The sequence below is a fragment of the Hoplias malabaricus genome, chromosome 1 (genome assembly GCF_029633855.1).
Source record: "Hoplias malabaricus isolate fHopMal1 chromosome 1, fHopMal1.hap1, whole genome shotgun sequence".
Classification (NCBI taxonomy): Eukaryota; Metazoa; Chordata; class Actinopteri; order Characiformes; family Erythrinidae; genus Hoplias; species Hoplias malabaricus.
Genome location: NC_089800.1, coordinates 45,182,618 through 45,208,974, shown reverse-complemented (window position 1 = coordinate 45,208,974; position 26,357 = coordinate 45,182,618). Strand labels below are relative to the sequence as shown.

The 26,357-nt window shown below is 39.5% G+C and overlaps 1 protein-coding gene across 2 annotated transcripts; it reads left to right on the top strand.

The window, feature by feature from the left end:
* Positions 1-1,171: 1,171 nt before the first annotated feature.
* Positions 1,172-24,380, top strand: cluha (clustered mitochondria (cluA/CLU1) homolog a). Of its 2 annotated transcripts, none has more exons than XM_066664104.1 (26): positions 1,172-1,511; positions 9,898-10,091; positions 10,200-10,371; positions 10,610-10,753; positions 10,845-10,972; positions 11,441-11,595; positions 11,714-11,839; positions 12,112-12,259; positions 12,349-12,441; positions 12,532-13,226; positions 15,214-15,584; positions 16,683-16,784; positions 16,877-16,977; positions 17,297-17,449; positions 17,543-17,605; positions 17,701-17,945; positions 18,040-18,124; positions 18,214-18,367; positions 18,967-19,106; positions 19,198-19,278; positions 19,399-19,524; positions 19,621-19,742; positions 20,257-20,350; positions 20,594-20,728; positions 20,828-20,901; positions 20,991-24,380. In XM_066664104.1, the coding sequence occupies exons 1-26, from the start codon at positions 1,409-1,411 to the stop codon at positions 21,118-21,120; spliced, it is 4,134 nt and encodes a 1,377-aa protein (XP_066520201.1). In that variant the 5' UTR covers positions 1,172-1,408; the 3' UTR covers positions 21,121-24,380. The 2 variants fall into 2 exon arrangements, with proteins under 2 accessions (XP_066520201.1, XP_066520193.1); XM_066664096.1 differs by having other exon boundaries at positions 15,214-15,671.
* The last annotated feature ends 1,977 nt before the right edge of the window (positions 24,381-26,357 follow it).

The window sequence follows — 26,357 nt, the reverse complement described above, 5'->3', positions numbered from 1 at the left end:
GGGAACGAAATGACTGTTGTTTGTACATGGTCTGTTTAACTTGTCTGTAAGTTTCTATTCACTGTTGGAATTATCACAAACTAATCTGTAACTTGAGTTTATTTTTGGGAAATGCCGACATTACTGATTCTCTGTGGATGTTGAGTTTTGCTTGAATCTCAGAGAATAAGAGTTTTCTTTAGAAATATTTACTCTAATTTCCTTATAATAAACTCTCTATTATTTTGTGTTACTAGTCTTGGTAGGGACTAGTAATTTATACATGTACAGTGTAATATGTTTAACGTTGAATGGGAAAAAATTACATTTTAAAATTCACTGTAGCATTTGATACACAAAACTGTGTTCAAAGTTGTTTGCAATAGAGATAAAACAGGCTCAGAAACTGACTTAATGCCTGAGACAAAGACTATATTATACATATACTGCTTTGTGTTCATGTTTTTTCCAAAACTGATTTTAGTTTAAATCAAATATATGAACTTTCTATATTGTGTATTAAAAGTTGAATGGACAACAATACTATATATAAATTAGGTTTCAACGTGTGCCAAATGGAATGGAGGAATATCTGTTCTCACTTCCCAACATTTAAAAACTGGTTACAACATTTAAAAGACCTTGTTAACAGGTCCATGTGGTGGACAGTTTTGGCAATGGCTGAACATTTCTGCTTTGAAACTGCAGCGTTCTAAATCGTCGAGCTGAAGGGGTGCATGGAAAATGTGTTGGAGACTAATTGTATAGTTATACATTTACTTATACTGAAAGAATGCTTACTTTTAAGTAATCAGAAGACATTTCATTTCATATGTCATTTTTCAACAACACGTGAGTTTTTAGAGGGTCTATGTATATGATGGGAGGAAGTGATGGCCCTTTAAAAGTTATGATTCAGACTGTGTCTTAATTCATTTTTTACCACCTCTGTAGTACACGCAAGAATGTAGAGATTTTGCAGTACTGTTTAGTTTAGTAGCACTTGCCCGGGGTGGCTTAATATATTTTCGTATCATGGGTATACTGCACTTATTGAATGTACGTTTTTACCCTACATAGTGCACTACACAGGGAGAAGGGTTTTCATTTGGGATACAGTCTCAGTGTTTCTCAAGGCTGAGCAATGATGGCACACTGGGCTCGCCGTAGTTGTGTGTGAGGGGAGGGAACAACACAAAGGCATAGAGGTCAAGAGGCGGAGGCAAGCACGTGTGTGAGGCTGGAGCTCTGTGTGTCCTTCTGATGGGAACTGAACTTGTGTCGGTGATCTTGGAGTGTGTGCATGCAGCGTAGGGCCGCCGATTATTAACAGCAGAAAGAGATTCACTGGACACATCCGCCAACGGCCCTCAGCAACGGAGAGCTGCAGATACAAGAGAAAGCTCGTTGGGTTTAGTGAAATCACATCATGGTGAGCAAGACGGATGACATCCCGGCATCAGTACCGGACTGCAGCCCTGTGGAGCGCGCAGAGGACGGAGACACAGCCCCGAAAAAGACCTGTCCCTGCGGTAGGTTGTCTTTAAATTCAGCTGCTCGTCACAATTTGAGATGGGCAGTTACACACAGAAACCTAACGGTGTTGTGCTCTAGACAGACTCCGTAATCCCTGCACTAAACCTAAACATGTCTCACCCAGACAACCCTCAACTCTTATTTAGTGCAACATTCATAAATGGCCATTAAAACAGTAAGTTTAAAATAACCTCACAGTAAGGTTATAATAACCTTACCCTTGGTCACTGCTCTGTATCCACACACACACACACACCATAACGTTACACTGAGGGACATTTTCAGATATACATTCACTCAGTCCCCCTTAGTCTGTCACCTTAATGAACGTAGAGCTATCCTCTCGTTCCACCTTAACTGCTGCAGCCGGTAAGTTACGTTCTCCAGCTTGTGGTACTCTTTTGCCCTCGGCGTTAAATTTACAGTATAACAAAGTCTAATTAAAATGCTTGTGAACAACATGCGGTCTTAAGCTATATGTCACCTTCGCTTTCTGTAAGTAGCACCTGGCTAACACTTAGCTAGCACTTCCTGCAAATGTTGTTCGAATCCAGAGTCAGAGTCGACTCTGTGAGTCGATCGCAATACGTTATTTAAAAACACCACACTTAAAAATATAAATGTAAAAAATATTAATTATATTTGTCCGTACAATAAAATTGGCCTGTCAAAGTCAGTAAATTTATCTTGGATGGCAGGTGCTGGCGAAACTAATTATCCTCTAAACTCACCGAGGAGAGATGTTTTGCTCTGGTAATGTTTGGTTATATTCCAATTTATTGGGACACGTTACATATAACATTGTTATACATGCACTCTGTCGATGTGTGTGGATTGGGGAATTTTTATTTATTTATTTATTTATTTGACTGGGACCGCAGAATAACTGAAGAATCGACTCCATCCTTTGGATTCGACTCTAGCCTTCCGAAGAAATCTTTTTTGTAGTCGGCAATTTCAGTTAGCATGAAACGTATAAAAATACTCAAACTTTACAATTTGAGGTAAAAGTTGTTGGAGACAATAGCTATCTGTTATTAACGTATAGAGTGGAAATAACAAGTGAACTGCATCTATGTCCCTGAATGAGAGCAGTAGTATCTTAAAGATTAGCGTACCCACCCCTTCAGTAGAGAAACAGCCTTGTCCTCCGTCTCCGGTTGAGTAGTGAGGTAACGGCTACTTTAACCCACACCTTGCTGCAGTGAGCTGCACCTAGTCTCAAACACTGAGCTTGTTGTCATTTTTTTGGATTTTGCCCACCACCATACGTGTTGCAGACTTCATCCCCGCTATTAAATCTGAGAACTCGGTATAGTTTTAATGTTAATGTCGTGTTAGCTTCATTTAAGAGTAATAGCATTAGAAATTGAGGGGAGGCCCGATATATTTTAAATGGCTAAACGATGGACTGCGGGGCTGATATAGATAGCTGTCGTTAAGAATGAGATTAAGGGCACATGGTAATTGGCTACAACAATGTAGTAACACATTAGTAGGTTGTAGTGGTAAGGTTTTTAAACAAATGTTCCGTTCCACCTTAAATAGCGCAGCAGTCACACGTAAGCGCCCTTACAATTTAAGGTGGAACGGGAATTACTAAAAAGAAGCAAACGAACAGGGTTCAGCTTCATCATCGTGTTTTAAACATGGAGTGAGTCTCTTTTTGATGCTTTTTTTCCTCCTTGAAGTCCAGACATTTTTTCTCCTTTATGTACGAAAGTCATCCACATGAGGTACTGACACAGACACGCGACAGAGTGTAAAAACAAGTACCTTTAGATACACCCCTGTTAATGTTAACCGGTTATACAGAAGCTTGTTTGAGGAGTGCGGCTTGCGCACATGCTCCGTTCGCGCGTACACGAACCAATGAACTGAAGGTCACCTTCATTGGAAGAGTCCAAACCTGAGCCTGTGGAGAGGGGAGTTTATAAGTTATGTAGTTGGCTTTGAGAACGTGTGCGACAAAGCCTTGTAAACTGGGGAGTACTTTCACCCCAAAACCCTTCCACTTACAGTAAAGGCGAAGCAGTTACTGTGCCGCGGCGGTGTCAGTCGGCGTGCAACGGTTGTTCCAATGTCCCCCCCTCCCCACAGTGTAGATACATACAGGAGCTCGACCGGGAAGCGGATGCTGTAGCACATGGTGTGTGTGCCGCTGGAAGGTTATCGCTCCTCTCTCAGAGCGGACGCTGTGGTAAGCGTTACGCTTTATTTCATTAAAATACACAGCTTAACTAACAAGACAGCCGTACAGAGGGCTGTCCGCTGAAGAGCGACACGCAGTCGGACAAGTTACACAACTGTCACTGGCACATGCCTCCAGTGTCGATTAAGGACTTTAGGAAAACTAACTCAGTGTCTTCACTGCTGTCCTTTCTCAGTGTGGCAGTCATGTGCAGATAAGATTCCTCTGTATTATAATAATAATAACAACAATAATACATTCAGAATTTCTGTTATTTAGTGAGAGTCTGAAACTGAAGCTGCGTCCCAAACATCGTACTAACACACTACGTAGTGTGTCAAAATATTGCACCAATCTTTCTAGTGCTCTCACTGGTGTATACCTGTAGTTTGGTGTTTTGTGTGATATTTATTTATTTATTTTATTTTTTATGCAGATGCATATTAACAAAACTTGACAGGAAACAGTGGTTACCTCATCTTCAGCACATGTAGTAATCGGTGTATAAAGATGTAATAAATCTTAAGATGGTGGTAATTCTGTGATTGTTGGCTTTGAATAATATTTGACTTCTATAAACACTGGATGTATTTAAAAATACATTTGAACCCATTTGATCTTTTTTCATGAAAGTACCACAACGTCTGACATATTTAACCATGAATCCACAATATGTCATGTCATTTTGTAAGGGAGCTTTTATTATTAAATTTTGGGATATCTGGTTTCTTTTAGCACCTTTTGTACCAGTTCTCTGAAATGGTACATTACAATTTTTGTAAAGTTTTGAAAAGAAAGATGAAACTTTTACACTTGTATAGCTGGTGGAGCCAGTTGACTTCCATACTTCTGGCTTTTGTTATTACTGTTGCACTCTAGATGAGAGACAGATATTTTCAAGTGTAATACACAAACTCTCTCTGTGTTACTTGCAAGAGCGTATGAACAAGTGTATTTAATGTGTATGTGTTTGAATGGTGCAATGTAGCATCCCATTTGTTGTAGCTACAATTTGATCTGCTTCCAACTGTCCTCGAGAAGTGTTCAGACTTACAGGATGCTTCTTATCAAGGTTAATGGACATAGAGCTGCACTTGTGGATTTGCCTGTTACTGAGTTAGTAGCAGGACTTGTCAGCTCTAGGTGTTTTGACAGTGGATCTCTAGCCCCAGCAGATCAGGCCGGTCAGCAGGGTGTTTGGCTGGTTGAAGTGTCAAGACTGCTCTTTTGCCAACTGGGCATGGCCTATTAAGTACTCTTAAAGCACTGTTATCTCAGCTGAGCATCTGGCAGATCATCCATTCTCAGAGAAATCCAGTTATTTTGTGACAAGCATGTCAGCTTCTACTATTGCAGATAGACTTTACACAAATTCCATTCCTTTCAGAGTGGTTGGTTGCAGCTGGTTAAAATATATATGCACTACTTATATGGTTAATCAGTAAATCTGTAGTCCATACAGTAAGACAGGTCAAATAAAAAAAATATACTTTGCATGGAGAAGAGTTCAAATGTAGCTGTGACTAAGAGTAAATGGGTTTGGAGTTTGTTTGAGCAGATTTGGCACATTTTTAGAGAAGAGGATTTTGCTGGGTTTGTTCTTCTGTCATGCTGAGAATATTGTCCTGTTTCTGTTTTGCATTCTTTGCACTGCAAGACCTCACTCTTTGACCCTGGTCGGAGTATCCTTTGTAGATGGATTAATGAGGCACCCAGAGAGAGTGTACTTTACGAGTCTGTGCCATGGCTACACTCTGAATGATTTACCAACATCACTAACCTGCTTGTTGTATGTTAACATTAAATAATCTTCTTAGGTTTGTTGCTCTGCAGTTTGTCTGCAGCTGTGGCAGAATTAATGATAAATGTAGTGAATATGTAATGTTACACAAGGGTGCTTAGCAGTGCATTGGCAACGAGAGAGATACTCCATTTGGAAAAGAGATATTTAAAATATTAAAATTTTAGTTTGGAGTTCTACACATTTATTTCCCTAATATTAATTCTGGTATTTTCCATGTCTGTGTCTCCCCTAAATGCACAGGAACCAAGCTTGGCCATTCATTTGGATACTTTAGTGTACTTAGAAGAGAAAGCTAAATGTGTTACATCAGCTAACAGACTGAAGTTGTCTAGTATTGTCGAATGATGGAGGAAAGGGAGGGCTGTTCTCCCCACACAGGGAGTGAATAAAATTATGGTCTTGGCAGCTACCTAGTGGGGCTTTGGTCCTATCACTGGGTCATATCATGAGGTTTATCCCTGGTAATACCTCAGCCATCTGACTTCCAGAGTCAAAGAGAGCACAATTGACCTCACTTACTGTGTGGGAAAGACCCCATGTCTCTCTAAATAGGGTGCTATCTAGTATGGGTGTGTCATCTGCTGGGACAGATCTGATAAGATTAAGTGACATTGCATTGGTGGCAATTTGAAAAGAATCAGTGGTTCCATGCTTGGAGGAAGCATATAATTGCGCTTGTGGTACTGTATGTTTATAGAGCCAGTAATGTTCTGGAGAATTCAACGAATTAATGCCATGCCTCTTGCATATGCTACTTGCACATGGTACATGCTGCCCATGCTACACATGTGCCGTCCCATGCCTAAACCACATGCAACATTTCCAGATGTGACAATGCATCTGACATGGACAATCTTTTTGTTTGCTTCAGGTGTGAAAGAGCAATTGGAGAAAATGAAGAGTTCATATGTGAAAAAGCCTTAAGTCCATTGTCACAGTGTGATTCCAGTGTAGAAGCATTGATTGCAACATCAGTACATTGCAAATTCGGCATCAGTGATGCCACAATACATCCACCCAAGAAATCAGTTATTATTCATGGACAATTCTACTTGTCAGTTAGTCTACTCTGATCAAACATAGGTACATTCAGACATTACCCAGAGTTTGTACTGGGGCTGGCAGGATAAGTTCCATATGTAGTCCAGTACAGCTGTTACAAAATTTTGCATTCACACATACAACTCCTTTAGGTAATGTCCAGACAATCTGGGTTACCTTGTATGTGTGAAAGGGGCTTTAGAAAGTGAGTTGGCGTAGAACTTTTTATTATGTGCAGCTTTTAACTTTAAAATCTCATTTGCGTTAATTGGTCAACTTAAATGCATCATCCTATTCAGTAAACGCTAAGGCTTTAGTGTTCAGAAACAGAGAGGGATGGCTGGACTTCAACCGGAGAATTGAAGGGCATGCACATTTCTCCTGATGTTGCGCAATATGGTGACACTCATTCCATGCACACTTTGCTCTGTTTTTAAAGCCAGCCAGGCCTGTTTTGCAATTTACAGGCCTAGGACATTGTAATGCTGTTTCATACTGCTACTTTCTTAACAACAGTCTTATTTTAAAAAAATGTACATATTTATCAGGAATCTGTATCAGACTCGCATCAAGATCTGCATGTATTTTCAAAAGAGAATTTTTGCATTGGACAGACTTTGACCTGTATTTCAAATAAATGTTTTAATGACTTATTTTTGTTGTTGAGAGAGCAACTTTATAATTAATTGTTGGGCAACTGTGATAAACGGTCTTCATGTAATAAATGTTTATTTAGCTGTATTGGTAATGCAGATGTGAGTATTTCAAACATAGTGTGAATTTTTAATTTATTAATTTGTTTAAGTTATTTAAAAGGTTTTGGATTGCAGTTTTAGATCATTTATAATGCATTCAGAAAGAGATATAAAGCAGTGAATGGAAGATAATGCGATTTGGATTCGAGTGGATTTAGGACACGGCTGACCCTTTTTTAAATCCCTTATTTAAAGCAGAGAAGATTGAGATATCTAACAGTTTTGTGTCAAATGTCACTAACTTAAAGATGTCTCTGAAAACAACATGATCATTAAAGAGAATGTCTATGATTGTTGGGAACTACAATTCTCTTTGGTTTGATTACGTTCAGAAGCTCTGCATCTTTCAAAGTGGAACAGTATGTTGGAAGAGAAAAATGATTCTTGTTTGTGGGTGGCTAAAGTTTTGTTTACTGATTGAAATACCACAGAAACCCATTTGTATCTGATTATTCAGTTTGTGGCACTTTTCCATCTTTACTTTGTGCAGTTAGCATTCTCTTGACTTTACAATGGGTTCCTACCGGAATAATCCAAAACAGCAAAAATAAGTTAATATTACCCACCTATGGAGCAGGAATAAAGCAATATTCTAATCTTTTAACAATTTTCAATGTTTGTAGGGCATAGAGAGAGGAAGCATAACATATCTGATCAAGCCATTGTTTTATACTCATTTACTGACACTAGGACTTCGTAAACACATTAAAAAAATTTTCAGTGTGCAAACAGTGTGTAGAGCTAGCAAATGGTGAGGAAACATCTTCCGAATTTTATTTTTAAAAAAGTCATTTAAGACGTGAAGCTTGAAATATTCTGACAGGTTTGTTGTGTGCCTATGTTTATCTAGAATGTGTCTTCATTTAGTTGTGTGTGTGTGTGTGTGTGTGTGTGTGTGTGTGTGTGTGTGTGTGTGTGTGTGTGTGTGTGTGTGTGTGTGTGTGTGTGTGTGTGTGTGTGTGTGTGTGTGTCCGTGTGTGTGTCCGTGTGTGTGTCCGTGTGTCCTTTCGGTTTGAAACAGAGTCCATTACAAAATCTATTTGATCTACCCCCCACAACCCCCACTAGGGCTGCCATTTAAGGAGATGCCTGCTGTTGCTACAACCCTGACACTGGTTACCTTGAAAGCAGCCAAGGACAAACTGCAGTTGTCTGAAAGCAAACACTGCACTTATGCTGGCAGAGACTAACTTTGATCATAGATAACTGTGCAATTGTGGGGGTCTTACTTTTTAATTTCCATCTTGGGAGCCACACCTCCATTTGTCTGTGTCTATTCTGTCTCTGATTGAATTTAATTCATACTGGATCTGTAAAATGCACTGGGAGGGCTCAGTCATCCGTGGAGCAATGCTGTCACGTTCTCCCTTTCCAGTTTAGCAACTGCTGCATCTGTGACTTTGGTGAAGTCTGTCATGGCTTGTAGAGTTTGCAGTGCCCAAATTGTGCACCGTAAACAAGACCATGTGTGGAGATGAATTTATTTATTTATTTAATGATGTATGTTCTAAAGGAACAGTAGTTAGTATAATAAAATAACAACTCATTTGTATGATTGGGACAGGTCAGTACTGCAGTCAGGCCTCTTTCACAGCCAAGCCTTTGAAATGTGTGCAGCATATGGTTTGGCATTGTTTGTTTAAAAAAAAAAGAAAAATTATGTTTTGAGGAGAGCATATGTTGCTCTAAGATATTGTCTGCATTCTGCAATTGTAAATGACCTTTTCCAAGGGCACTTACAGAACACCATCCCATGACAGATCCTGGCTCTTGGACTTGTTGACAACAGTATGGATGGTCCTTTTTGTCTTTGGTTCAAAGCATACAGCATCAATTTCATCCAAGAAATGATCTGGAATACTGATTCATCTGACCACAAGATGGAGAGTGGTGGCAGCATTTGGCATTCATAAGGATACCACATGAATAGAAAACATTCAAAACATTAAGTAAATGAACATGGCTCAATGACCTGATGCTGTTTTTTAAAAAAAAACATGAAAACAAAACAAAACTCTATTAGAGGAACAACCAAAACATTTTACAGTTTCATAAGAACGTAATGTTAAATTTTGTAAGCATGAAAGTTATACTTTGTCTGACTTGAAGTAACACTATGTTTAATACAATTTATTTTACTTTTCTAGTAATGGGTAACTTTTCTGACAACAATAAACTTGATTGGCGTTGGGATTGACAGTGTGGGTGTTGGTAGTGGGTCCTAAAGCAGAAAATGTAAAAACATTAATGTGATTGTAATGAATAGATATCTGTATTCCGTATAATATGATGGAAAAAATCCACTGGTAATTTCTGTATGCTTTCTCTCCAGAAACATTTATCACTTGGCCACTCTAAAGACCCTAATGAAGGGCTTATACTTAATAAATAATTATGGATAGTTATTTCACACAGTGGTTTTTGAGGCCATACTTTGACCCCCTTTATTCTGATTTACCATGACCCAGTTTCCTCAATAACGCACAAAGATTAAAATGTGCTCCGGCTATACTCCTGTGTTTGAGGTGTGTATTTAAATAAATTTTGGTGTAGTTTGAACTTCAACTTTCCTGTGTATGTCTCTTCCACAGAGCACAGTGCAGCTGCAGTAGTAATGAACGGAGATGGAGGACATGACCAGGCTGAAGAGGCAGAGCCAAAGCAGGATGGCAGTGGTGACACTGACCCTGGTGATGACTCCAATGAGCAGGAAGTGATTGTTATTCAGGACACTGGATTCACTGTGAAGATTCAAGCACCAGGCACAGAGCCATTTGACCTGCAGGTACTTTAGCCATGGTGCTATATTGTCCGTAGCGATCCTATTAGGAGTAATTATTGTGAGGTTTACTTGAGTTATTGAACACTTCATTTGGTTGTTGTTGCCCTTCAGGTGTCTCCACAGGAGATGGTGCAAGAAATACACCAAGTGCTTATGGATCGTGAAGACACCTGTCACCGCACCTGCTTCTCCCTGCAGTTAGATGGTAATGTGCTTGACAACTTTGCAGAGCTGAAATCCATTGAAGGCCTACAAGAGGGGTCCCTTCTCAAAGTGGTGGAAGGTATGGTTCATAATGGTTTCCTTTCAGCTCACAAAGGAGCTGTTAATCATATGATTGGTCAGATCAACTGTTTTAGAATAAACCCAAAACCATGGGTGACATCTGAGGGGTGGGGGCCTTTAGTTCTTGTGTGAGAAAGCTGGACTTCAACCCTAAGTTACTGCTTAAGTACTTAAATCCTAAGTTGCGTAAGTGCAATGCTAGTTTTGCCTATACTTTGTTTACTTTCAATTTCTAGAACCCTATACCGTACGTGAGGCTCGCATTCATGTACGTCACATTAGAGACCTGTTGAAAAGTCTGGATCCCTCTGATGCTTATAATGGAGTGGACTGCAACTCCTTGTCTTTCCTTAGTGTCTTCACAGACGGTGACCTGGGAGGTGTGTATGTTTAACAGCTTTCAACCACTCATGAATGAAACTGGCTACAATCTGAAGCAGGATTTAATTTTTAACAAACTTACTTTTACAGACAGCGGCAAACGCAAAAAGAAGGGTAGTGAACTTGAACAGATTGACTGTACTCCCCCTGAACACATCCTGCCAAGCAGCAAAGACCGTCCCCTTGTTCCCCTGCAGCCACAGAACAAAGACTGGAAGGTAGGTGTCAGTAGGGATGTTCTATGAACTGTGGACCAGTTTTTCTGTTGTTTCAGAATGCAGTAGGTGGATTACGGTGTTTACAGATAGACTCCTCTTGGCTTTAGTAATTTTTGTTTTTGTGATTTTATGAAACTTCAGTACATACTTCTCAGTAACAGCTAAAATTACCTTTTGTTAACATTTAACAGATTGCATTTAACAAATGGATCATTTTAACTTTGTGAATTCAAGTATAAATGTGATTACTAATATACAATTCCTCTGTATTATTTTTTCCTTGCATTACACATTGTAACTAAAATCATCAAATATTTTTAAACAAGCTGACAGCATTGCAAAATAGAATTTCAAATACAATTTTATTGTATATAGTATGTACAATACTGTATGTACATAGTACATATCTTTTACAGATAGTATGAAAATAGAAATATTACAGCATCTGTAAACACGCTTTGTTTGCAGCCATTACAATGCTTGAAAGTCCTCACTATGAGTGGCTGGAACCCTCCACCTGGCAACAGAAAGATGCATGGAGACCTCATGTACTTGTACGTTGTCACTGTAGAAGAAAGGCACGTCAGCATCACAGCCTCTACCCGTGGATTCTACCTCAACCAGTGAGTATACTGTTGTACTGTTCTTTTTCAAAAACTAAATTAATGTTTGTACACATTTTAATTTGAACTTGACATTGTGTAATCTTCGCTGATGTAATTCTTATTGTGACTCTTTCAGATCTACCACCTACACTTTCAACCCTAAACCAGCCAACCCCAGCTTCCTGAGCCATTCTCTGGTAGAGCTACTCAGCCAGATCAGCCCGGCGTTTAAGAAAAATTTCACAAGCCTGCAGAAGAAGAGGTGGGGAGAGTTGCTTTGTAGTTTGATGAATTCCCCTTCAGTGCAGCCCGCAGAGTGAAATTATCATTAACCAAGTTTAATGATTATGAATCAGGAAATAGAACAGTATTATACATCTTTCGCATGCTCACATTTAGCAGGCAGAGCATTCTCCACAAGGGGGTGCCATTATAAGTCAAACAGTTTGCTCCATCTAAATTAAATATCAAGTGTTCATTCACTTAACTTCCTGTGTAAAGATATGAAAAAATTTGGAACTTTTTGTGCTGCAGAGTCCAAAGACATCCATTTGAAAGAATAGCCACGCCTTTTCAGGTATACAGTTGGACTGCTCCCCAAATCGATCATGCAATGGACTGTGTGAGAGCGGAGGATGCCTACACCTCTCGCTTGGGGTATGAGGAACACATACCTGGCCAGGTGAGTTATGCATTTGCCTTCATACATTGGGATTTTTGTACATCTATCCTTCAACAAATGTCCAATAACTTCTCTATCTTTTACTTCAGACTAGAGACTGGAATGAGGAACTCCAGACAACTAGAGAACTTCCTCGCAAGAACCTTCCAGAACGCTTGCTGAGAGAAAGAGCTATTTTCAAGGTAAGGATATGAAGCCTTTTTTGTATTTTAACCACATGGGCACAAACTGGCTTTAAATCATAATTGAAACCCAGACCTTTTCTTATCCAGGTACATAGCGATTTTGCGGCAGCAGCCACACGTGGGGCCATGGCTGTAATCGATGGGAATGTAATGGCCATTAACCCTGGGGAAGAGACACGAATGCAGATGTTTATATGGAACAACATCTTCTTCAGCTTGGGCTTTGATGTCCGTGATCACTACAAAGAACTGGGGGGCGATGCTGCAGCTCATGCTGCTCCTACAAACGACCTGAATGGAGTTAGGGCATATGGGGCTGTGGATGTGGAAGGGCTCTATACATTGGGCACCGTGGTGGTGGACTACAGGGGATACAGGGTAACAGCCCAGTCCATTATTCCTGGCATCCTGGAGCGTGAGCAGGAACAGAGTGTCATCTATGGCTCAATAGACTTTGGAAAAACTGTGGTGTCTCACCCCAAATACTTGGAGCTGCTGGAGAAGACCAGCAGGCCATTGAAGGTACAGCGTCACTCTGTTCTTAACGAGAAGGACACAGCGGTGGAGCTCTGCTCTTCTGTGGAGTGTAAGGGAATCATTGGAAATGACGGTAGACACTACATTCTGGATCTACTACGCACTTTCCCCCCTGACCTCAACTTTCTGCCTGTGGAAGGGGAGGAGCTAAGCCCTGAGAGTAAGAAGCAGGGCTTTCCTCGACAGCACCGCCACCGTCTGGCTTGCCTGCGTCAGGAACTCATTGAAGCCTTTGTAGAGCACAGGTATGCTCACTAACTTTGTTGCCCTAACGAATTAAGGCCAGGTTAATTTAATTACACAAGTGCAAATCAGAGTGCCCTTGCATTGCAAACATAAGGGACTCAAACTCAGCATGTGTTCTTTTGTTATCATTGTCCTTAAAACTTTTGTTCTGTTGAAACAAAGAAGTGATACCAGGGAACCAGTTTGGCAAGAAACTAGTCTAGCTGCTGGTCTACCATGAAAATTCATTGGATGAAAGCATGCTGGTAGTACAAGCCAAATTTTGCTCTCACTGTAGCACCCCCTGCTGCAATACTTCGATTTTGACTGTGACACATTATTGCTAGGAGTGTTTGTATTTGCATGAAGTACATTTCTGGCATATTCTCTGCCTAAATATCTCGATACTGAAGCGATACCATGGCAAAAACCTAAAACGTTAGGAAAAGTAATGTACTTCCTCTACAAGCTGAGGGCAGTCAACAGAATCGCTGGTATCTGCTTGTTAAGTGTGATGCGTCACATGACATTTCGCCATCTTTGGGTCCAGTCGCGCATTCGGACCCATGTCGTACAAGACATGTTTACTGTTTGAATAAAGCTGAACGCCTCAGTTCCAGAGTTCGGAAAAAAAAGGAATGAATTCAACATAAAAGTAAACAAACGTGTCTTTGGCAGCACTTTTTGCACATATGCATTCTGATCTGTGTGATCTGCCGTGTGGACCGTCTGTGCTGCTCTGTCCCTGGAGCAGTCGAGCCGCGTCAAGGGAGCCATGTCTCCCAGAGCTCCATCTATGGGAGCAGAGAAGCTGCAGAGAGAGGACTGTCTCTTCTGCTAACGGTCAGTCGTCTAACTGTAGGTTTTTACAGAAAATTGCTGGTGTAAGTAGTAGTAGTAGTAGCAGCAGCAGCAGTGTTTTATTTATTTTTATTTTTTATATTATTATTATTATTTTTTTTTTTTTTTTTAAATAACTCACTAGAAGGCCAGAAAAGTCACTAAAACTAGGAGCAAAATAATTTAGGGAGAGAGAAGGATGCAAAGTGATGGGGGCGCACACAGGCCCCCTGAGGCACTTGTTGGAAATACTGCTCTTATTTTAAAACACTCCCTCTAAAAGTACCAATTCTATGGAGTATTGTACCATATTTAATGACAAAGTATCAACACACTTTTCTAGTATTGGTATACCGTGCAACACTAGTCTGTTTGCACTACCATAGATGCAGCCCCCAGACTCAAATTCAGAAACGAGGGCTCCCCTGGTAAAGGGAAACTCCTGCTGGAACAACCTGGAAAAACAGGGTAGGCACGTCCAAAGCGAAGGGACACCTTGCACTCTTAAAGAACACAGGGTGTCCGTGTCCTCGCACCTGTTGTAACCCATATGAACAAATTTGAGAAACATCTTAAATCTCTTTGCAGCTGGAATACATGCAGAATTGTTCAGTTGGTAGAGCACTGGTTCTCAAAACCAAGCCCAGTATGTATAATAACACTGGCGTGTTTCAAGTTGTCCCTCAGGATTTTGCATTCAGGTTCCACAGAGATCAAAGTATCTTCTCACTTAAGGGCAAAGCTGGACTGTGCTTCCACATTTGAGTTCTGTGGTGTGCAAGGATTGTCCCCTCACATAAAGGCAAGTTTATTGTTGTCCCCTCGCCAGGGCAGTCCCTAGTTTCTGATTTTCAGAATTCTTCATGGTCCAGGAGGCTGGATCTATAATGGCAGAAGCAGTCCAGTGGTTCCCCTGTGATGTGTATATTACAAATTTCCTTTAAAAAAAAATGAAATTAAATACAAAATTAAAATACTGATATGGTCAACCGTGTTAATATTTATCGTTTAATGGTTTCCTTAAACTTTTTAAATTTTGCTAGTTTTTACTGCAACTTCATCACCAGGAAAAGGTCATTTGAGAAGATAATTACTTGCTTTACAACATACAGAATGTACTGTGACTCAGCTGTTTTAACTGTGAGTTAACTGTTTGTGGGTCAACAGGTATCTCCTTTTTATGAAGATGGCAGCACTCCAGCTGATGCAGCAAAAGGCAAACAAGGAAAGCAAGGCTGCATCCTTGCCTGAGAGCATTACTGCTGAGAGTGAGCCGGACATTAAGCCAGAAGCAGCTCCCGAGGCCTCTGAAAAAGCCTGTGAAGCTGCAAGCACAGCCTTTGACTCACTGACCTCCTCTGAGTTCACATCGACACCTGAAGAGACAGCGTCTGAGGCAGCATTAGGGCATGAAACTCCGTCAAAGAGCCAAGAGACCTCACCTACAGAAAACGCAGCAGTTCCCACAGTGACCAACGGTACCCATGAACCCACAATTCCAGAGAGCAAAAAAGGAGGCTGTGACCATCCTCTGGAGGGTAAGGAGGTTGCTGAAACTATACCAGGACTAGCTCAGGCTAAAGAGCTGGCAGAGTCTTTAGCAGCAGACGATGGATCCGGTATTGGTACGTCTTTTAAGCAGCCAAACATGAGCCACAAGAAACAGGAGCATACAACTAGTAGAGATGTGCATATATAACCCTTCGCTTTGTTTATTTTTACTCATAAGTTTCCTTTGGTAGAAACCTTGAAAAACACTTGCATAAACAATGGTGTATTTAGTTAATTAAAAAAATCTGTGGAAAAATATCCATTAATGTTTTAAGTGTTTAAATATAGACATTTGCCTTCATTCAGTCCACATGGATCTGTGAATATGCAGGTAGTCCCTGCTTCTTACTCCACCTACCCCTTTACTGCTTGCCTTTAGCTCAAGCATATACTTACAGCCCTTCACTGAGAGTTGATGGGATGTGTTCATTAGGTGTGAAATGTATTTAACCCTGGCTCTCTGAAACAGTGAAAAAACTTTTTTTTTCTAAGTGGAAATTCTCAACCATGGCATTTGACTGCTTATTCACTTATAATACCGCTTATTAAAAAATAACATAGTTTTCTTTACCTTAGTCTGTAAAGCTTTGCTGACACCTTCTGGTCATATGAAGGCATCTCTTGGCTAGTTCAGGTGCTCCTGTTCTCTCTATAGGACTCATATAGATAAAATGGGATTATATCTTCCTAATTGGCATGCTGATCCATCTTTCTTATGTCTTTTCCTGCATGTTTTCTCTCTCTCTCTCTCTCTCTCTCTCTCTCTCTCTAATCCGATTATTTAAACAGTTGGTGAAGGATTAACATATGTTGTGAAGCATTAATTGTTGGTGGGGCTCCATAACGAAAGCCTTGACTGCTGCTAATCATTTTACCCAATACATGCTCAATCTGCCTTCGGATAAGCAGGATATGGCTTATAATTTAATGTTTGAGGTGTAACTAATTTGCTCCCTGGATGGTGTGAAGTTGCTAACATTATTTACTGGTGTGATATGTAATAGTTCAAATATATAAAAATAGACAGGATATGTTCAACTGATCTTATTATGCATTATGTTATTGTCTTCATGTCTTGTTAACAGACCCCAAAAGCAGAGAAGTTGTCCTCAATGCCTGCAAAGCTGTGGGCTCTATCAGTAACACTTCCTTTGACATTCGCTTCAACCCAGATATCTTTTCACCAGGTACAGTATATAAAGATGTTAAAGATAAAGAGCATCTCCAGCTGTGTAAAGTGATGTGAAATACCATGACATTTCATAACCTTATATTTTAGGTGTACGTTTCCCAGAAAACAGTGCTGAGGAAATCCAGAAGCAGAAGCAGCTTCTGAAAGATGCTGCAGCTTTCCTGGTCTCTTGTCAGATTCCTTCTCTGGTGAGTGGTTTGAAGGAGCACCTAAATATGGGGTTTAATTCTCCAGTCAGTGAATTTTGTTTTCCATGGATTGCTTTCCACTTACTGGGCAGATTTATTTTGATAACCCTGCATCAAAAAATATCATTGGCTTCCCTGTTTGGATGAGCTATTAAGCCATGTTCAGTCCATTTCCAGTGAGTTTGAGAAGAATAGAGATGCACACAAATATTATTGTACGTTTGCCTGCATGTGCAGGCACAGGTTATTGGTTCCAATTTTCAGCTTAAAAAAACACAATACATTCTTAATTAGTTGTGACCTGTGTGCTTGTGTTTAGATAAAAGATTGTTTAGACCACACTGCTCTGCCAATGGATGGAGCCACATTGACAGAGGCCCTTCATCAACGTGGTATTAATGTGCGCTACCTTGGCAATGTGCTAGAATTTGTGGACAAGATGCCAGCCAAACCACAGCTTGAGCATGTCTATGTAAGTACATTGTTCACCATAAATCATTGTTTTGATAACTAAGCAAAATGAATAAATTATCCATCCATAATGTTTCTAATTTTTTCTTTGCAGAGAATAGGAATCACTGAGTTGATCACAAGATGTACAAAACATATTTTTAAGACCTACCTCCAGGTGAGCCCTTAAATATACATACATCGCTTTTCTTATTAAAATAGTATTTAATGCATCTGTGTTAACAATATTCTTTTGGCATTTCCAAATTTTAGGGTGTGGAGCTCTCAGCCTTGTCTGCTGCAGTGAGCCACTTCCTGAACTGTTTCCTGAGCTCATTTCCAGATGCAGTAGCCCATCTGCCCGCAGATGAACTGGTGTCCCGCAAGAAGAATAAGAAGAGGAGAAACCGAGTACCAGGAGGAGGTGACAATACAGCCTGGGCCAGCCTTACCCCTAGTGAACTGTGGAAAAATATAACTACAGAGGCTCTGAGTTACTACCACTTCACTCTACAGTGGTGAGCACCATGCGAGAAGGTTCTGTTGCAGCCAGTCTCTATAAATGTTGTAAAAACACACACCATAATTTTACCTTGTGTTTTCTGTTGGCAGCGAGAGTGTGGACCAAGCAGTGGAGAAATATGGCTTGCAAAAAATCATTCTCCTGAGGGAAATCTCTGTTAAAGCAGGCATCCAGGTAGCACTCTTATTGTTCTACCACTAACTCATCTGTGCTAGATGCCCAATCAGGTCTGTAGTGACATGTCACTTTCTGCTTTCCTACAGATCCTGATAAAAGAATACAACTTTGATAGCCGTCATAAGCCTGCCTTAACTGAGGAAGACATCCTGAACATCTTTCCAGTTGTAAAGCATGTCAACCCCAAAGCCTCCGATGCTTTCCATTTCTTCCAGAGCGGGCAGGCCAAAGTCCAGCAAGGTAATGTAACTACCAAGTATAATTTATCTGAAATGTTAAAATAAATCCAGTCATGAACTTTACGCTCCTAGCCACGATTAGCAGATGGATTGTCAGGTATCAAATGGCAATTTCCAGATGAGACCTCCAAATATTAGAATGTTGCATTACTCGGGTGGTGCATGAATATTCATTCTTGCACAAAGCTCCATTTAAATGCTTGTTTAAGTAAACGAATTCTACGAAACCTCGTATTTGTAATCTGCAATGATCTGGGAAAATGCCTTCAGAATAAACGATTTGACCATGTGATAGCACACATAAAGAGCTATCATTTCCTCTTTCTCTTCATTAGTTTTCATGCATAAAAAAAACCCAGGCCATGCAGCTTCCTTTCTCGTCTATAAAAAAACTAAATACATTTTGGTAACAAGTCATGTAGCCAACCATGCACCTAGAACTGTAGGGCAACATGCAAGTGCCATGGTACAGGAAAAAAACAGATAATATGGGTTTAGGACAAAAGGTTCTAATTTTTCTTTAGCAGATGATGCAGAGATGCCATTAGTTTACAGGACTGTGTAAGCAGATTTCAATAATGGCTTCCCTTGTTCCGTTAGGTTTCCTTAAAGAAGGCTGTGAACTAATCAATGAAGCCTTGAACCTCTTTAACAATGTGTATGGAGCCATGCATGTGGAAATTTGTGCCTGTCTGCGTCTGCTGGCCAGGCTCAACTACATTATGGGTGACCACCCAGAGGTATGGTCCAACCAATATCATAATTTTCTCATTAACTGTTCCATATTGATTTGATGTTGTCATTACATTTCAAATCTTTCTGTCTTTACAGGCCCTCAGTAACCAACAGAAAGCTGTTCTAATGAGTGAGAGAGTGCTGGGAATTGAACATCCTAACACCATTCAAGAATATGTAAGTGTCCAGACAGGATTTGTTTTGTACAGAATAAGGATTATCTGCTTTTGAAATACTGATTACTCTAAATTTGTTTTGAATGCTATTTATTGATGTTTTTGTTTGTTGTTCATACAGATGCACTTAGCTCTGTACTGCTTTGCCAACGGCCAGCTGTCCACTGCCCTGAAACTTCTGTACCGTGCCCGCTATCTCATGCTGTTGGTTTGTGGAGAGGACCATCCTGAGATGGCTTTGCTTGATGTAAGTTATGTGGCAAGAGTGTCAGTGTAGTATATCATTTATTTTTCTCCTGTTCTCCTGTATCTCTACTCCCCCTGATGTGTGGTTGTTTTTTAGAGCAATATTGGTCTGGTGCTACATGGAGTGATGGAATATGACCTGTCTCTACGCTTCCTTGAAAATGCCTTGTCCATCAACTCCAAATACCACGGCCCCCGATCCCTCAAAGTTGCCCTTAGGTATGTGTGCTTAAAGGGAATGTCTATGATTGTAATAAAAAATGCTTTTTATAAAATTCACCTCACAATTTGCTGATTTACGAAGCCCCAGTGTCTTTTATTTATTTATTTTACTCATTTACAAAGTGGCTCAATCGGACATGCTAGGCTTCCGCTCTTTCAAACGGTGAATAAAAACTTAAGTTAAGCTTCAGCCACTTAGTAAGTTTTCTTCTCAAACATACTGTTCCAAATTAAGACACAGAGCTTCTAAATGTAAACAAACCAGAGGGAACTTCAGTTGCCCACAGCTGTAGCTGTTTCCTTTAATTATGTAAATATCAGGAACATCAGTTCAGTTTAACTGATCTGCATTTTTGGTTTTTTGCTTTTGTTTTTTAGTGACACACATTGTGACTTAGTGACACATTGTGATTGTGATATTTTATCTTAAAATAAGCCATCTAATTTAAGAAGTGCTAAATGTATGATAATGGAATGGAAGATGATGGTTCCTATATGTGTTTTTGTGCAGTCATCACCTGGTGGCCCGAGTGTACGAGAGCAAAGCTGAGTTCCGTTCTGCTCTGCAACATGAGAAGGAGGGATATACTATTTACAAGAACCAGGTATGTTGGGATATTTTTTTTGTGATTTTATGGGTTTTTAGGTTCTGTTTTGATGGTGTGCAACTTAATTCAGATGAAGTTGGCCTAAAGTAATATGATACACCATATACTTATGGGATTATCATAAGAGTTACTAAATGTAGTCTAGACGATACTGCATCCATGTTAACTTGGATGTGCACTGACTTTGGAAAACTAATTAAAAATGAAAACCTTTGACAGTAAGTGCTTATTTTGTTGCAGGTTGGTGAAGCACATGAGAAGACAAGGGAGAGTTCTGAATATCTAAAGTACCTCACCCAGCAGGCTGTGGCACTACAGAGGACCATGAATGAGATCTACAAAAATGGCTCCAATGCCAGCATCATGCCTCTGAAAGTCAGTTGCCTTCTACAATTGCAAATTCGTAAACTGTGTAATGTTTGGTGAATAAGAATGGTTTAAAATGTTTTAATATTTTTCTTTGTTACTGTGCAGTTCACTGCTCCAAGCATGGCTAGTGTTTTGGAACAGCTCAATATCATCAACGGCATTATCTTTATTCCGCTCAGGTAGGTTTTGCAGATTGTATCTGGAATATAATCCAACCATACAGTAAATATACTTCAACGGTCACCTAATACTTGATAATGTTATGTAGTCAAAAGGACCTGGAAAACCTGAAGGCAGAGGTCCAGCGCCGGCAGCAGTTACAGGACTCTGGAAAGGCTGAAGAACAGCAAGAGGATGGTCAGTTAGCGCTGGAAGACAAGCTACCCGTTGACGATTAACCAAAACCCACTGCCCCTATCAGGGGAGGCCATGATGTAACAGCCATCTGCTTGAACCTGTGGACCCAAGAAATAAGCTGTGTAATTTAAATGAGTGTATTTGAGCTTAAAGGGAGGGGAGGGCCAAGGACAGGCAGGGAGATGTACGGTGCACGGGACAGTGAGTAGCAATCATGAAGAAAACGGAACCAGCATTTAACACAGGCAGTCAGATAGCACAGCTTGCTCAATGAAGGAACTGAGAGAATATAAAGTTTTCTGCCAGTGTGTTTGAAGCTGGAAGCTGGAGCTGACAGAGGATGACCATAACATTGTATACCAGAGCCTTATCCATTCATCCATTTATCTATCTATCAACCATCTCCCAGCCCTCCCATTTTCATTTTCTCCCAAAGTCTGAGTCCTGGACTACCATCAGCTGGCTCTCCTAAACCCAGTGTGTGCACAGTGCAGAGCAGCCTGCTCCCGCTCCTAACATTATTTTCTCTCCCACCCATCACGTCTAGCACACAGCCTGTCTGAAAACTCAGGTGACTTCTATACTGCACTAGTTAAGACTAGAAACATTCACTGCTGAATTTAGAGAGGTATTCAAGAATCAAAACAAACTTCAGTATGTACACATTAAGGTCTAGAAGATTCAAGGCCTTTTACAACTATTGATTCTCTTGTGGCCCGTACAGTTGACATTATTTCTGTGGTTTACTCAAATGGTGACTGCTGTGTCCTCAAAGTTTTACAAATGTGTTTTCAGCCAGGCTTTTAAGATTGATAATGCCTGTAATTTAAGGGGAAAAAATGAGTGATCTAAGGGGTATTTAAGCCATTTTATATTCTACGTGATGTATCCATATAATTTAAGCCATGACTGTTGGGGGGGGGGGTGATATATATCTATCATTGTCCAGTCAAAACATGTATCTCTATTTTCATCAATTTTTAGTTTACTACATCATTTGAACACGGCAGTGGTCCTTCACGTTGTATGTAAATTTCATGATGAATTGACCTATAGAAATGCTCCACAATTGCTTGGAATAAAATCTTTTTGTATTTACTTCTATTTAAATTCAGGAAGGTTTTCCATCTCCTTTAAATTTGATATTTTGGAGATACATGTTTTTCATTAGAGGAGATGTGTACATGTGTTAGTGGGGTTTCCACAGATACTTGATTTAAGCTGATTGAAATGCAGACTCAAACTATCCAGCTTCAAATAGATCTATAGACTCTCTTAGCTGTGCTTGGTTTTGTTCCATTCTTAGTGTGTGCGTGTGTGTTTGTAATACTAGTGCAGAGATTCTGAGAGGATGAGGATTCCTCTACTGCTACTGCTGCTGTAACAGAATCATTATCAGCATATTTTTCTACATATAGTAAAGTGGGATGACTAATGTGAACTTGAATCATAGAGGAGCATAGTGTTTGGCCCTCAGTATGGCAACCAATCTGCCATTCATGTAGTGAGTTAATAAACACTCAGTATATCTGAGCTGTTGGACTTTTTTTTTTTTTTTTAAATGGTGGCTTAGTACAATTTTCTATCTGTCCTTTCCTTCCAGCAGTAGACAAACTAATTATATATTCCATGTTTTCCCTTGCCAGTATTTAGTGCACTTTCGAAAGCTGTTGTTAAATCCACTACCACCAGAAGTGGACAAAGAGAGGCTTTTATTATGTAATGTACCAAAAAATTGACAGAATTGTGTTTGCTTGTACAAATGCTGTTTGGTTCGACCTTGCAAATTTCAAAAGTGTTGCTGTGTTTAATGTATGAGTTTAAAGCAATATAAATGCTGGAACTGGCCTTGTAAGTGCTGCTGTAGTCTGCACTTAGAAGCAAGACAGATTGCTACAAGTGTTTTTTGTTTTTTTTTCCCTCTGATAAAAATCATGGGCTGTTCATATTACGTACTTGTGAACGAAAACACAAAGCATGTTGGACTATTATTTATAATGTGTGAGATCTGTGCCTATATCTGCTTTACAATGGACCCAGGCTGGCATTTTGATTTTTCTGTGGCAAATCAAACATCTGTGGCAAAACAGATGTTTGATTTCCTTTTCCCCCTCCCCTCCTGGCAAATTTTGGTCTGCCAATGTTAATGAAGGAGCCACGTTATCGTATGGTGTGACTCCAGCTGCAGCACCCTGAGTATCCAGTAAGGGGCGCTGTAATCTAGTCAGGTTTTTTTTTTTCATTGACATTGATAATGAGCATAATTTAGTATGGGTGGTAAAAACATAACTAGCTTTGCTCACAAGCTGCTGTTCACCGGGCATTGTGCTAAAATAAGTTGCTGATGGATGCCCATAGTTCTAAAAGGCTGGAATATTGACACAATTGTTGAATCTTTATGTAGATGCATAGCTTCCTGTGTAAAGCATATCTGATTGAATGTAATAATAATGTCAGTGGTATTATCAGCTGACATGAAAGTTTTTTTACTTTTTCTCCTCACTCATGTTTTTCAGTGGCATGAATTCTTGCATAACAACCCTGTGGATGTCATCTTCGATTTATATTAGGATAATAGGATATGGATATTGGTTTTATATTAGGAAATGATGATGCAAAACACAATGCACCCATTTTGGCAATTTGGATTACAGTTTTAAGCTAAAAATTTGTTTTATTGAGTTTGATACACTCAGCATCATTATTCTTCAAAATAATACATCTCCTTGTATTTTATCCTTGAAACAAAATGGTTTTGTTGTATTGAACCTGAAAAGATGCACACGCATAAATATCTCAGCAAGGAACAAATATTGAGATTTTTCATTCTGCTTTAAATCTATCAACATGAACACACTATATATTACCATCAGTGTGACATCCCCACCTCCACTGGCACAGTATTGTTATATTTGCTCTCACACACACAATCTGATATTTGCTCTAAGCTCAACCATAAACCTACAATAGCAGCTGCCATCCAAGAGTCCAACAGCCAGTCAGTCAGCATGGTGCACTGTGTACCGGATGGAGGTCTGTCTGGAGTGAGACAGTCTATTCAAAATCATCTGCTATCTAATGTATAACTCATAACCTTAACTTTTTGTGTTTGGGATTTGAGGGTTTTTTTTTTCTTTTCTAAAGTTTTCCTTTTGAATCCCTCATTCACTAATGCGCAAGATTTGTCTGGCCCTTTGTGTCTGCTTATTCTTTAATGTGGTACCTGTCTGTTGCTGGCCATAAATAATAATCTAATTATTTTTGATCTGAGTATGCTTTTTCTATTAAAATAAATAAAGAAACTAGCAAATAAATTATTTGTATTTGTAATTTTTGGGTGTGAATGAATATCGCTGATGGAATTGTTACTTCCTTTTGACTAATTCAGGAATCATTTTTAAAAATAAAGGTCAAAATATTCAGGTAGGAACACAATTTTTCCACTGTGTTTACACACAGTATTGTTACAGCAATGGGATAGTATTTAGTGTATAATTTCTATTAAAGTGCCATACTCTACAATACTGAGAGCACTTACTATATTAAATTTGTATTTAAAACCACCATATGCTGTGAGTGGAGTAGTTTGTTTACTGTGTTACTGTTAATCATTTGGAGTTTTGAAGGATTCATTTTCCTGGCTGCTAGACTTGTATCTAGAGATTTTATAAATTACACAAATCAATATAGTACTATTAGTATGCATTTTTAAGAGTCAGTGTCATGTAGGTAGGCAAATGTCAGTAACAAACATCAGGAACACTTGTAAAGATTTAAATACAAAACATGATATTCTGTATAAATCACTTGCTGAGTTTAAATTGTTCATTGTGGAAAAATATTAGTTGTGATAATTAGGATTTGTGACGTCAACAAACCAAGTAAATCAATTTTATCTACTATCCAAAATGACCCCTGAACTGTGTCTCCTGAGTTTTATGTAATGTTTATTGTGGTCAAAAAAAATAATTATAATAAATACATAAAGCTTTTCTTGGGCACTGTTTTGCCTTACGACAATAGCTAGCATATATAGCTAGGATACCTTACTGTTAGAAATATTAGCAAAAACAGAGACTTATATATTGTACAGAAATTATATACGTCACTGGAAACAACTATGGCTGAATCAAAAACCCTACACTACTATACTATCACTATCCATACTAAACTAATTTATGAACTTAGGGTGGTGTACAATTACTGTAATAGCCTATTTATTTTGGTGTTACGCGGTTAAACTCGATATACGTAAGTTTGATGACCAGAAACTACATTTTAAGTGGTTAATCAACGATTGGAGAGGGATATGTTCTCTTGGTCGAAATAGTGTCTCGGGTCATTTCTTCTTGCAGTTCTGTGATCCTCAGACGGTTTGGCCATTTGTACTCGATACATTGGCAGATGTGTTTTGTTTCTAACACTGTATCCCTTCACACTCCGCCTCCTGTGTGTACAAACACTGAAGCGAGTGACATCACAGACTTCAAATCCAATCAGGCCAACGGTCATGACTTTCTTCGAATCGGAGGTCGATGTTGAAGCTCCACAGAGGCCAGTGACGTTCTAAATCCACTCCTTTCTGTCTCAGGGCAACAGAACTGTGAATGTTTATAGTTTCACTCGCTAAAACCTCCACCGACCAAGATCGTTTATATGAGGGTTAGAAAATGAACAGAGGGCGCTTAGCCTCGCTGTCAGCTCAGACGCTCATGCGCTTTAGTGACCATTCGTTCACGAACCAAATGGCTCTTTGATTCGGATCTTTTAAGTGAACGCTGAGAGTCGACTCGCGCTGAAAATATTCAAATTTTTATGAATAGTAATTATTTATTTGTACATTTAGAGAGTAGAAATTGATAGATCTTTTTAACACACTGGATATACTAGCTCTACCTATCCTCAAACTTATGGCATGCTATTTGTGGCTCTGATTCTGTTTTTGCTTTTCATATAAAGCTTACCCAAATCAGTGCAATCAGTGGCAGCAGGTACAGGCAAATAGATAATTTTCAACAAATTGTAGCTGCTTTTGACTCGTTAGTTCAGTCATTTTTGTTCTGTAACTGCTTTATCCAATTATGAGTCATGGCTAGTCTAGAGTCTACCTGAATTCACTGTGTACAATACAGAAACACACAGTCCATCACAGGGCTTCACACACTTATACCAGAGGAAATTTGTGTAGGAGGACACCAGAGCACATGAAGAAGATCCAAACAGACACGGATTGAACTCACAACCCTAAGACTGTGGAGTAGTGTGACACTGGCACTAC

Bases quoted from the DNA above. Each gene is read 5' to 3' on its own strand.
- cluha (XM_066664096.1), top strand. From the start codon at position 1,409: ATGGTGAGCAAGACGGATGACATCCCGGCATCAGTACCGGACTGCAGC. The intron at 10,973-11,440 runs GTAGGTGTCAGT...CTTTGTTTGCAG, and splicing joins CACAGAACAAAGACTGGAAG to CCATTACAATGCTTGAAAGT. The intron at 12,442-12,531 runs GTAAGGATATGA...TTTCTTATCCAG, and splicing joins GAGAAAGAGCTATTTTCAAG to GTACATAGCGATTTTGCGGC.